The following is a 12,565-nucleotide window of genomic DNA, read 5'->3' as shown; positions in this document are numbered from 1 at the left end:
AGGCACACACACACCACCCGCCAGAAGAGGCCATTCACTGGCCAATTTGAAATGCAGCAGCTGGTGGGAACTCAACGCTAGCTACCCAGGCGGCCAATGAGAATTCCCCCTGTGGCCGCCTGGCCATGTGCGTTCCTTTCTCACTGTCTGGGGATGGCGACTGAGCTTGAGGGTCCGCTTGAGGAAGAGATAAGTGTCCATTATGTGCCATTGATGATAAGCAGGCAGTTGACTGGTTCACCACATTCACACCCTGACTGTGAGCAAGGATAATCTGTCATTACCCCCTTCTCCACCCATCCATGAGCCTTTGAGGGCAGGTATATACTGGTCCTAGTTTCAATAATCTACAAGGAATAAAAATAATATTCAGATAGACTAATTATCCCAATATAGGTAAGTTAAGTCCAATCAAAGGTGACTATGGGGTGCGGTGCTCATCTCGCTTCAGGCCGAGGGAGCCGGCATTTGTCCACAGACAGCTTTCCAGGTCATGTGGCCAGCATGAATAAATCACTTCTGGCACAGTGGAAGCCAGAGCGCATGGAAATGCCCTTTGCCTTCCCGCTACAGCAGTGCCTATTTATCTACTTGCGCTGGGGTGCTTTCGAACTGCTAGGTTGGCAGAAGCTGGGACAGAGCAACAGGAGCTCACCCTGCCGTGCTGACTTGAACCACCAACCTTCCAATCTGCAAGCCCCAGAGGCTCAGTGGTTTAAACCACAGTGCCACCCACTCCCGATAAATATATATCCCAATATATTGGCACCCTGATAATAAAAATCTGTGCCACTACCAACAAAGCTATGTGTTTTCCATGATTCTGAGATCACCCAAGCATGGTCTTTGAGTCCCCAAAATTTCTAATTAGTGAAACTAGAAGATACTTGACTTCCCAAATGCCATACATAGCTAATGTCGAATACCAAAACAGTGAAGGGCTTTCACCTTGGCCCGTTGCCAGGCCTTCCCATCAGCAACTCAGGAAGGCCGTTATTTTTTTATTTATTATTTTTTTAAAATATATTTTATTAAGGGTTTTCTTGTTTTACAGTGTAAGTGTAATGCCTCGTATTTTTCCCCCCCGTGTAACATTTTTACAAATCCATTTCATTTGTTGAGGCATTAGGGGGAGAAGAAAAAAAAAAGAAAAAAAAGAGAGGGTGGAGGGAGGGGAGATGGATGGGGGTGGGGTGGGGTAGCGGTGTTTCTATTATGCTTAATGTATGTAGTTTGGTGTCAGCGTGCTTGTGTCGTTCACTTGTGTTCCTTTGGTGGTGAGAGAGGTTGGGGTTGGCCTAGGATGTGATTGTTTGTTTGTGATTGGCTGTGGTGATCTTTGTTTTCGTGTGTGAGTGAGGTGGGTGGGTGTTTTGGATCAAGTTAGCCATATTGATTTGTATGCTGTTGGTGGATTATTGTCATTGTCCTGTTGGGCTGTGTATGTGATAAAGGGGAGCCATATTGGGGTGAAGGTGTCTTCTTCTGTTTGTCCCCGTGTCAGTTTCAGTTTATTAGTTAATTTTTCTAGTAGGGCTGTTTCCCATACTATTTGGTACCATTGGTCCATGCTTACTCCTGACAGGTCTCTCCAGTGTCTGGTTATGGTGTTTCTGGCTGCTGAAAGTAGGTGGGTTATGAGTTCTTTGTGGTGTAAATGGGCATTGTTGTCTTGGAAGATGTTTAGTAGGGCCAATTCTGGGGTGAAGTCTAATACTTGCTTTGTTATTTTACATATTTCTTGTATGGCTGTTGTCCAGAATAGTTGGATTTTGGGACACTCCCACCACATGTGAAGGTATGTGCCTGTGGAGGTGAACCCTCTCCAGCATTTTGGTGAGGTTCCTGGGTGTATTAGCGCTAGTTTCCTTGGTGTTAGGTACCACCTGTAGGTGAGTTTCAGTGTGAGTTCTTTTCTTTTCGTTGATATGGATTTAAAGGGGGGTTTGGACCACATTCTGGTCCATTGAGTGGGGTTAATCTCATAGCCTATGTCATTCTCCCATTGTTTTTTGATTGCGTCTAGGGGATTTGCGGGATTTTGTAGTATTTTGTATATTGCGGATACCGTCCCTTTACCATTTCCCTTTGTTGTTAGGAGGAGGTTTTCAAAGGTTGTCAGGGGCCTAGTTGCTGCTGATTTTACTGTTGGGTTGTTTAAGAGGGCATGTAGTTGGTGTTGTGTTAACCAGGGCATTTGGGTGTCTTCTAGTTTGTCTTGTGTTTCTTGTGTTTACAAGGGTTTGTTATAGGAAGATACCATACAAGGAGAGAAATTGCCCATGTGGATCTGGGCAGCAGGAAACAATGGAGCATGCCCTTCTTCATTGCCAGTCTTATATAGACATTAGAGCCAGGTTTATCCAGCCCATCCTATATAAATTCCCAGGGCGTTCGGAACAACACAACATCTCCCTATTACTACAGGACAAAAACCCAGAAGTCACATATTACATTGCCAGATTCTGCACTGCCATGATAGATACTCGTTGAAGGATGGTCTGTGCTACAAATCAATCCTAAAATGAAGGCCCATATTGTTAGGTCTGTATCATTGAAGCCTCACCCCATATAGCTGTTTGAACTGGTCTTTTTAATTCTTCTTATTGCCTGGGGATTCATAGTTTGATGGCCAGTGCTTCAATAGTTTGATACTGATGAATCAATAAAGCTAATTTGATACGAGGTGAAATTGGTTTGTTCCTATTTTCCAATATACAGAGTGAATAGCCAAGTTATGAGTTTTTTTTTTAAATTAAATATCAGCAGTGCTATTTTTCCAGAAAAAGAGGTGCCGGAACTCACCATGAATGCCTCCCCTTTTCTCTTATCACGGCAATGGTGCCCATCTGAGAGGTGCCAGATCTGAGTTCCAGTGAGTTCTGGCTGAAAAAAAAGCCCTGCATATCAGTCTGCTACATTGCATTTCTAATACCTTGTTTTAATCTTTTGAAGATTGTCAGCTTCTGTTAGCGGTATTTGTGATCCCGGGCTCTTAACGCTGTTTCATCTAACACCAATTTTAGAAGCTCTTAGAAAGACTGGATGTTTCCAATAATACTTGCTTTACAATTACAGCATTTTGAATCTCCTAAAGTTTGTGTACTGCTATTGTTTGAAGTCTCGAAGGTATTTTCCCAGGGAGGAAAATCTTGCAGCTGAGAGCCATTTATACACAGAAACACATCTGTATCGCAACTACCCTTTATTCTTGGATGAGACTCCCAGTACCTAAGCAAGAAGCTTCAGAACTTGCACTCTTTTTTGCTCTTGTCCTTTCCTTCTACTCTGAAGATAGCCAGAATTATGACCTCCAGAATACTTCTTTGGCAGTTGCTAAATTTCCTCTGTAGAAATATAGCATGCAAACAGTTTATGGGGCAGGCAGAAAGCTCTGTGCTTTCGTTAGCCAAATTAGTCTTGGGTGAGGCTTATAAATAGTTGCTTGTGGTTCATAAGGATTGCCTTAAAGGCACCATGCAAATAAGCTTTTTGTAATCTTGAGAGTCTCTCTCGCTCATATTTTTTATGGTTTGAGACAATGGTATTCTCCCCTTCCAAAGTCTTGAGGCACCTTCCAACAAAATAAACAATAATACAATAATAAGAAAGCACAGTTTAAAGTAGTAGACAGTCTTCACTCTCCAAGCTGAATAATTGTCCAGACTGATTGGAGTTATTAGTTATATTAATATAGTGTTGGCAGCCCTAAGTTCCCCACTCCTAGGCCAGAAATTCAGATAATGTGTGACAGTTCAACAAAATTAATTTGGGCTAAGCTCCCCCCACCCCCCACAGGGAACACTAATGAGTTCCATGAGCTCGTTTAAAATAAAGATTGGACCCATTCATTGTAGCGTCATTCCAGTGACACACTTGTGATGAATTTATGGTAGCTTGACTGGGGCTAGGATTAAAGTGATATTAAAACAGCTGTGCCATTAGGATTCATGCTCTTCCAATATTAATCTCAAAGTTGAAATGTATACGGTTGAAATCACTAGAAGACATGAGGAAATAATAATTAGCTCCCACTAAACCCCAGTGGACCAAACTCTGTATCTTTGGGTGTAGGGAAAAGCACTTACATTGATGATTCCAGTAACACCATTAGCATGAGTTGATGCTCAAATATGAAGATACGAAATTAGAAACCCATCTACTTTTGTTTTCCCTGTAGGGTCCCATCGGCTTACCTGGTGAAACTGGATCATCTGGAGGACCCGGCGAGAAGGTGTATAATGAGATGCTAGTACTGATAATGTAATAATCACTCTGGCACACGTAATGTTCCAAATACAGTAAAATTGCAAAAGCTGCATGTGAGGGTTTTGATCTTGGTTAATCTTGCCAAACTTGACAAGATGATGAAGACCTGTGCTTGGACCTCCCACCTCTTTATCTTTTTCTCTAAAATCAGCTGCTGCCTCCTTCCAGTATGGAGAATAGGAGTTCCCCTTGTGCCATTTCCCCAATTATAAAGAACCCTCCTTCCCCTGAAGCAGTTAATTTTCTTGTTAGGGGAAGCTTACATTTATTTGAAAGTTCTCCTTAATGGGGCAAATAGCACCTTTGAGAGTTGACTTTCATAAAAAATGTGTAGGAGGGAGGGTGGGTTTTGGAGGGCATTGTCCAATGCCCGTGTGACCCCAATTGAGATTAAAAGGCTAGAGCAGCTGCTTTCTGCTAACAATTGAAAAATGGAAATCTACACCCTTGATCTTTGCTGTCTTGTCAAGTTTGGTCCTAAGTTACAAACTAGACACATTTCAAACATGCACACATATTAGTGGTGTTTGCCTATGGTGTCTGTTGAATTATAAAGTCATTGTTGTTGTTGTTGTTGTTGTTATTATTATTATATTTTATTAAATATTTTTCTTTGGTTACAAGAGTACGTACATCATCTCAATTTTCAGATCATAAATTCATTTCTGTAGAACAGTCATACTCAACGTGAGACTTTAATGTTGTATACAGTATAAGGTAGGCGGAGAAGAGAACTGCATGGAAATCAAAGACTGGCAAAGCAAGAAGTTTTATTCAAGAGCATTCGGAACATCTGGGAGATTAATAGCCTTATCTAATTTTAGAATACACAGTAGGGTTAAGTTATATTTCCAAATGTCCTTATTACTACAGCCCTTTAATGTTCTGAAGAATTCTCTATTATTCCTTTTCTTAAAATTGAAAACAGGAAACTATTATTTAAATGGATGTCAGGTTTCATTATGCTAGAAACCTAAATATTTTTCAGTGTGATCTAGCATATTTGTTATTTCTACCCTGAAGGGAAAAATTATTTCAGCCAGTTTAATGGCAGGAATTCAAAAGGAAATTCTAGAGAAAGAGAGGGATTCAGCATAGTGCTAAGTGGGCAATGTATGCAGGGAATGAGGTTTGCTCACGCAATGGGGTTGTCCCCTATCTCTCCTCCCACCACTCACCCCCTAAATCAGAGCAGATTTGGGAGGAAGATGGGGGGAAGTCCTGTTGCACAAGTGGACCTTGTTCTGTGCACACAACAACTTAGTGGCATCCCACCCCAAAATTTTATTCTATGATGGTATTGTATCTGACATGAAAAATGTGAAAAGTCACTTTCGTTATATGTTAACATCAAAGTAAAATAACTGAAAAATAAACTTATTTCCTCTCTTCAGGATATAACTAAGAGATGGATTTTAATAATGCCAAGCAGTATGACACAGTAATTGCAATTGGTTGCTACTTAAGGATAAACTGACAAGATTATTTTCAGATTAAAACCAAAGTTTTGAATCAAGAGAATAAAATATTGGGGTAATTAATCAGTTTTCAAATGGAATGAAACCCTTAAGAGGCACTTATCATTATCACACCATTTGCTTATTTCTCTGTAACATATCATTTTACATAAAGTGCTGAAATAATTTTTCTCATAAAACTATTTTACACACATGATATATTGTAAGGTGTATTTTAAAAGTGTAACACTTTTTTTTGGTCTGTTGTTGATAATTGTGCTATTTCAATACACATTCCATTAGGGCTACACAAAGTGTTTGTATGCCAATGTTGTTGTTGTTATTATTATTTAGATTGGTGCACCACCCTATACCTGTAGATCTCATGATGCTTCACAACATAAGAGTTTTTTAATCCTTGGGGGGCAGTGGTCAGCCAGAAATATGAAACCATTCCCAAAGACTGAGAGCAGGGTCAGAGGTTTGTTTCCAAGGCAGGGAAATCAGATGATGCAAGGTTATAGTACTTTACTAACCATCCAAGGGCTGTCTTTTTAATTTTGTTTCCCCCCCTTAACTTCTAAATTAACATTATTGGTTCGGCAGCAGAGTACACAGCAACAGATCTGCAGTGCCCTTGGGAAATATACCTACTAATGATCCAGGAACGATGATACCTAATAATACGGCATCATTAGCAGGAGCAATTTATGGAAAATATGGCTGCCCCATGCTATGTTATCCTTCATAATATTGCCATGTAGATAACTATGATTGGCGCCTTGTTCCATAAAATCATCACTTCTCTCTTCAAGTAGAGGAAGGCAGTTAGTAGGAAAAGGGTCCTTCGTCCAAGGCCAAGAAGACAGTTTCCAGTTTGCCTATTTTGGAGGAGGGAACCCCAGATACCTTCTTCTCTTCATTGGAGGCAGGCAGAGCTCAGTTTAAGCCAAAAGAAAAGAGAAAAGCAGTAGCAGGAAGAGAACTTTCGCTAGACAGAAGACCATGCAGCAATAAAGATGTCCCCTCATAGCAGCATTTTTCTTCCAGCCAACAAGCAGGTGGTTCTGTCTTCCAAACAGTATTCTGAGCCACACAGGAACCAACTCAGGAATACATTGACAAACTGAGCGCTTCAGCTTCAGGACCTATAACTTTTCGTAAGCAAAATTTTCCAGAAAACTAGCAGGAGTCCAACAACATCTGGAGGACCATATGTTCTCCACCCTGGCAGAAGAATTATATGACCAGGCCCCATTCGCCCACAACTAACCTTGTATTTTCTCACAGAGAAAGAAAAATGCAATGACAACATATCACAAAGTTTCATTTTTGTTGTTGTTTACCTTTTAGGGAGAGAGGGGTAGTCCGGGCCCAATGGGCCCTCCTGGCGAAAAAGGTATCATGGTAAGTAATTAATGGGGAGCAACTTTATATGCATATTTATTTTATGTTATTTATGGCATGAACAGTGAGAAACCTAGTACTTAGAAACTTACTGGAAATTTTCTGCTTTGGAAAAAACTCTTGCAAGAAAAAGAAGGAAAAGCGGTATTAGTTAATCCTTTTTTAAGAAGTGTTTTAGGACCAAGTCACATGTTAACTTCAAGGTGTTAAAGTCATGATTGCTTGGAGAGGCATTTGTGTGAAATAGCCTCTACCTAATACAAAATGAGAAGCTGTCATATCAAAGAAAATATTAGACACATGTATTTTTGAAAAAACAAAACCTGTTGTGGCCTGATTTTTCAAGAAGCAATTTACAACTTGCCACTTTCACTGGGATGGAGTGTGTGTCTGGAGATAATTGACAGGGCAACACATCAAGTCTCAGAAATGATAAATTAGCCAGACGTATGAATAAAAATCTAAAGTATCTGAAGCTCTGGGAAAGCCAACTCTCCTACTTCAAAAATAAGCATCTGGCCAGAGCAATTGGCAATAATTGTTTCTGATAATAGCCATTCTCCTTCCTCATGTGAATATTCTCATGTGTTTGTGAAGACCCGAAGGTTAAAGCCTTGAGTCTGTTGGGTTTTCCTGACCTACAGAATGAACATGGTGCTGGTAAGTTGCGAGCAGTCGCAGGTGTTGAATTGTGAGCAGTGGGAGAAGACACATGAGAGCATTTCGGTGACTGCCATTCAACTAGTCTAACCATTTCCTTCCATTTCAGGGATATCCAGGTCCTCCAGGTGGCTCTGGGGGTATAGGGCCACAAGGATTGCCTGTAAGTGAAACTTATTTTTGTTTGTTGGGTGCAGTGTATTACACATACAAATCGCCCCACAATTACATATTAACCCTAGCTTTGTTAGTATACTGTGTATCCTTGCAGAAGGCTGATGATAATTGACCAACTGCGATGTGGGGTGGGATGCAGACATAGCCAGATAAAACCAGCCATACTATACAACCAAAATTAATAATCAGCAAGTGTCAGTTCAGAGGAAGACATTTAAGTGCATGTTTAACAGAAGGGGCTTTGATTTATCAGTGGAAACAGTGATATTTTATTATTCTCCCTGCGTTTTTCCTCTCAAGCACTGGGGAATGCCCTGGAACAGTGTGAGAGGTTTGTGGGATGGGCTGAAGGGGGAATTGGCCAAAATCACATTCCTCATTTCTGTTATATGAAAGTTTCATTTGAATTGGAACTTCTTCCATTAAATGAAGGGCACCATTACATCCAGCCTGATAGATTTTATCCTTTGCCATGATGACCTGATAGTGACTTAGAAATGTATGTACCTGTTAGTAGCTCGTTTAAATTTCTTGACTTTTCAGTCAAGTGGGAACAGCAGGACTGATATGTTATTGTATTGTGCTTCTTTAAAAAAATGTTAAAGAAAATTCACAGAACATATTAAAATAATAACAACTTGACTCTCATACAAGAAGTTTTCCATAATCTGCTTGTTCAACCAACATCAACAAATCTTTAGAAGGTGATAGAACTTACATCACTAAAAAGCTGTGTGGTGGATAGATGATTTTCCTTGGGAAATCCGGTGTGTGTGTGTGTATTTGTTCAGCCATTTAAAAAAATGGGCAGCTTTACATAAGTCTTAACCTAAGCTAGAGAGAGCCCTCATATCAGGACTGCTATAAAGTGAGTTTTTTATAGGAAAGGTTGGAAGAAAATATAATAATAAATGCAGTCTCCTACTCAGTTAACGATAAATGACTTTGTACTTAAGTGACCTAAAAGCAACCTAATCAATTTTCTTTCGTTTAGCAACATGGTTCTTGAGAACCCACTTCTTGCAATGCTATTTGGATAAAGTTATAAACAACGTATTCATGTGTTTACATCATCATCACTTCCCATCTAGGAAAAATATATATATAAAATGAATTGGTTAAGCAACTTGGAATAGGCATGGGAGGATTATTGTTTAATTGATTGGTTGGTTGATTGCCATTGGCTGGTGTTGAAGCACTTTGGAATGCACTTATCTATGCTAAAAATTAAATTGTATTCACTAGCTGCCTCAACTGGCCTTCTGAAATTATTAACATTGAAAATCTTCTTTTTAATTTCTAGGGTCCTCCAGGGGCAAGAGGACCTCCTGGACTACAGGGCCCCAAAGGTCAAAGAGTGAGTAGTAGGATTTTATTTGTTGTAAGATAGATTTGTAGCCTACAATATATCTCAGATCATCTGAAGATATAGTCAGCTGATCATCTGTCAAGATAAAGGAGAAGAGCTCTGGAATATGATGCCAGTCCCTACAGCTGTAACTGGTGTTTTGAAAGGAACTCAGGCCAATAATCTAGGTAGGATAAACACACTGGATACCCCTGGGTTCTGAATCCACATTTTTTTCTATTACACATAGAATACACTATGCAGGGCAAATCACAGGTGAAGGTCTGTTTCCACATGCTGATTTCCTTCCTGGGTATGGATAAAGGACCGGTAATACACCTGTGTGAGCTTTTTAAAGAGTATTTAAGTGATTTTAAAGCTTTTATGAGCAAGCCCAAGACAGGTGACACTTCCTCAAGCTGCCCTTGCCATAGCTGTGTTCCATTAAGCTGCACTCTGCGCATCCAGTTGTCATATGTTCTGAGATTTTGGTGGGCTGCTCAATGGTTAGATGGGCTATCTGGCTTTGAGAAAATGAAAATGCAAGAAGCTGCCTGAACACAGTTTTCCAAAACTAGAAAAAACTGCAAGAAAGAGGAATTGTTCTTTCCCTTATAAAGAATGATACACTAGCACGTTATCTTTATCTTTGCATGTTCATGCTAAGCCATGACTTGGCTTTGCATTATGTGCAAACTAGTTAATACTATCCTCCATATGAGAAAGCTGTGGAGAACGAAACCCATGCAGTCGTTGAGAACTTTTGAAAACAATAAGAATTTGAGTGAGCCGAAAGATTGTACTATCAAATCCAGTTTTGCAATTCATGTCGGAAATGTAGCGGAAAAGCTTACATCTGGATGTTGGTTACTCTGAAGTTAAGTAATCTGAACAGGATCAGAAGGAAATAATTTATTATGTAAGTTTTATTTGTTTTACAGTGCTATTGCTTCCAAGCCACCAATACTAGTACAGTGCATTCTAATAAGCCTTTGCACACATAGGAGCTGGTGTTAACATTCAGAACTCTTTTGCCAAACTTTAAGACCCACTTGACCTCATTTAGTATACAGAAAATATAGAGAGATGATACGGAGAGGATACCGTTAGCCTGATATTCTATGTCTCAATTGTTGTCGTCCATGAAAACATGGTCTGCGTGATTTCTGGTTCCCTTAGACCAGGACTCCTTTGCCATCATCCTGAGCCATCATGGCCAGGAGTCAAGGATGGTGGAAGTTGCAGTCCAGAAACATCTGGAGCACTAGAAATATACCTATTCCCTCTTTAGACCCCCGCCGCCCCACTTGCCTTTCTGTATGCTCAATTGTCACCAAGAGTATAAGCTCACAAGTGTTTGTCGGGCCATCCTGAAGTGGGGTTTTTATGTATTCATTTAACATACTGAATGTGGATGAAAATAATAGGTTTGGTGAATATATGCATAGATGGGGCTTACACAAAGATACAGCTGTTAATTCAAATGATTTGTTTTTCTGCAAAAAGCATAAAGAAATGAAATAACCGTCATGGTGCTTCGGGTATATGTTTCCGCATACCTTGAGGGTCCTCTGAGCACGTAGAAAACACAGTCTTGTTATTAGTGGCCCTGTTTCCCTTCTAAACTGAAAGGCATTCGGACGCCTGAGTTCTCTTTATTGGGGTGGGCTACCCTTAGTGGCCAAAATACACTGAGCATCTGTTTGGTGGAGGTAGGGAGGGAATGGGAAAATGGGACAGAGGGGAAGGTGCTGTTGGACACACTAAGTCAATTTCAGGTAGCGTGGTATCTCTCAGCCCCTCACTTGCAATATGGGAACAGTGAAGTCAAACTACCCTAGAAGATTGTTGCAACATTTCTGGATACAGTGGTACCTCGCAAGACGAATGCCTCGAAAGATGAAAAACTCGCAAAACGAAATAGTTTTTCGTTTTTTGAGTTGCTTCGCAAGACGGATTTCCCTATGGGCTTGCTTCGCAAGATGAAAACGTCTTGCAAGTTTGTTTCCTTTGTCTTGCAAGTTTGTTTCCTTTTTCTTTAAACCATGCATTCACTTCGAGGAGCAACTCATAGCACGCGGTGTGGTAGCCTTTTTTGAGGTTTTTGAAGACTTTGGTATTTTTGAAGCTTTTCCAAAGTCCGTGCTTCGCAAGACGAAAAAATCGCAAGACGAAAAAACTCGCGGAATGAATTAATTTCGTCTTGCGAGACACCACTGTATTAGATATGTGAATTCTTCTTACAACTCTATATAAACGCTACATTTAAGTGTGCAATATCCTGTTAACTTTTCTTCGAAACAAAGCTGACTCAATGGCACTGGGCGGGGCAGGCAGTAGCTGCCGTTTGGCAAAGTTACGCTTTTGACTTCTTTGTTTATATGGAATCGTACAGCAGACAGCCCAGCAGAAGTGACTACAGCCAAGTAGCTTAGAGCATCCATTGTGCACTCCCTGAAAATGCAGGATGCCAGCAGTGAGTCACACTGTGCTATTTATAGAAATACTACAACTCTGCTTTTTGCTTTTTTTTTTTAGGGAAGTCCAAGAGTCCACTCCAAATATAGGCCTATTATTATTTTGGTCTGTTATAGCAAAGGGGTTTATACTCAGTTTCAAACTCCTGGTATCTCCTGGTGTACATAACCAGCTTGTTTGTTTTAGAACGAATATGTGGGGCCCCTTCCCATTGCACCTGAAAGGTTTAGAAATACTATCCGTGATTGTGGCTCCTGAGAACTGATTTGGAGTGACTCTCCTCACTCTCCGTAGAGAATTCCCAGGCAGCGGTGCTGGCTGATGGTTTAACTATCTCTTCAGGATGTTTCCTCTATAATGTTATGGAAGAGCATCATTGGTTGTTCCTGAGTTGGCAAGACTCGCTTGATAACAGCAAGAAACAGCCTTTAGCATTATCATCCCAGTACAGTCGTACCTTGGAAGTCGAATGGAATCCGTTCTGGAAGTCCGTTCGACTTCCAAAACATTTGGAAACCAAAGTGCAGCTTCTGATTGGCTGCAGGAAGCTCCTGCAGCCAATTGGAACCCGTGCCAGACATTCAGCTTCTGAAAACCATTCAAAAACCTTAACACTCACATCCGGGTTTTGATAGTTCGGGAGCTGATTTGTTCGGGAGCCAAGGCATTCGAGAACCAAGGTACAACTGTATTGTGGAACACTTTGTTGTGGAACACTTTGTATTGTGGAACACTACAGAGATTCAGCAGGCTCCTTCTATTTCAACTT

General features: G+C 40.5%; 1 protein-coding gene across 2 annotated transcripts in view; it reads left to right on the top strand.

Annotated features, from left to right (window-relative positions):
* COL24A1 (collagen type XXIV alpha 1 chain) overlaps positions 1-12,565 on the top strand; it is a 170,230-nt gene that overhangs the window by 99,516 nt on the left and 58,149 nt on the right. Inside the window, exons 25-28 of one of the 2 annotated variants that reach the window (XM_079981022.1) lie at positions 4,181-4,234; positions 7,080-7,133; positions 7,903-7,956; positions 9,274-9,327. The exons of the other annotated variant lie outside the window; for it this stretch is intronic. Coding sequence (XP_079837148.1) covers positions 4,181-4,234; positions 7,080-7,133; positions 7,903-7,956; positions 9,274-9,327 — 216 coding nt within the window. The remainder of the gene's footprint in view (positions 1-4,180; positions 4,235-7,079; positions 7,134-7,902; positions 7,957-9,273; positions 9,328-12,565) is intronic. 2 annotated transcript variants of the gene reach the window in all.

The sequence above is a fragment of the Podarcis cretensis genome (assembly GCF_951804945.1).
Source record: "Podarcis cretensis genome assembly, chromosome: 6".
NCBI lineage: Eukaryota > Metazoa > Chordata > Lepidosauria > Squamata > Lacertidae > Podarcis > Podarcis cretensis.
Note: the sequence above shows the minus strand (reverse complement) of the source record. Positions and strands in the feature narration are given on the sequence as shown.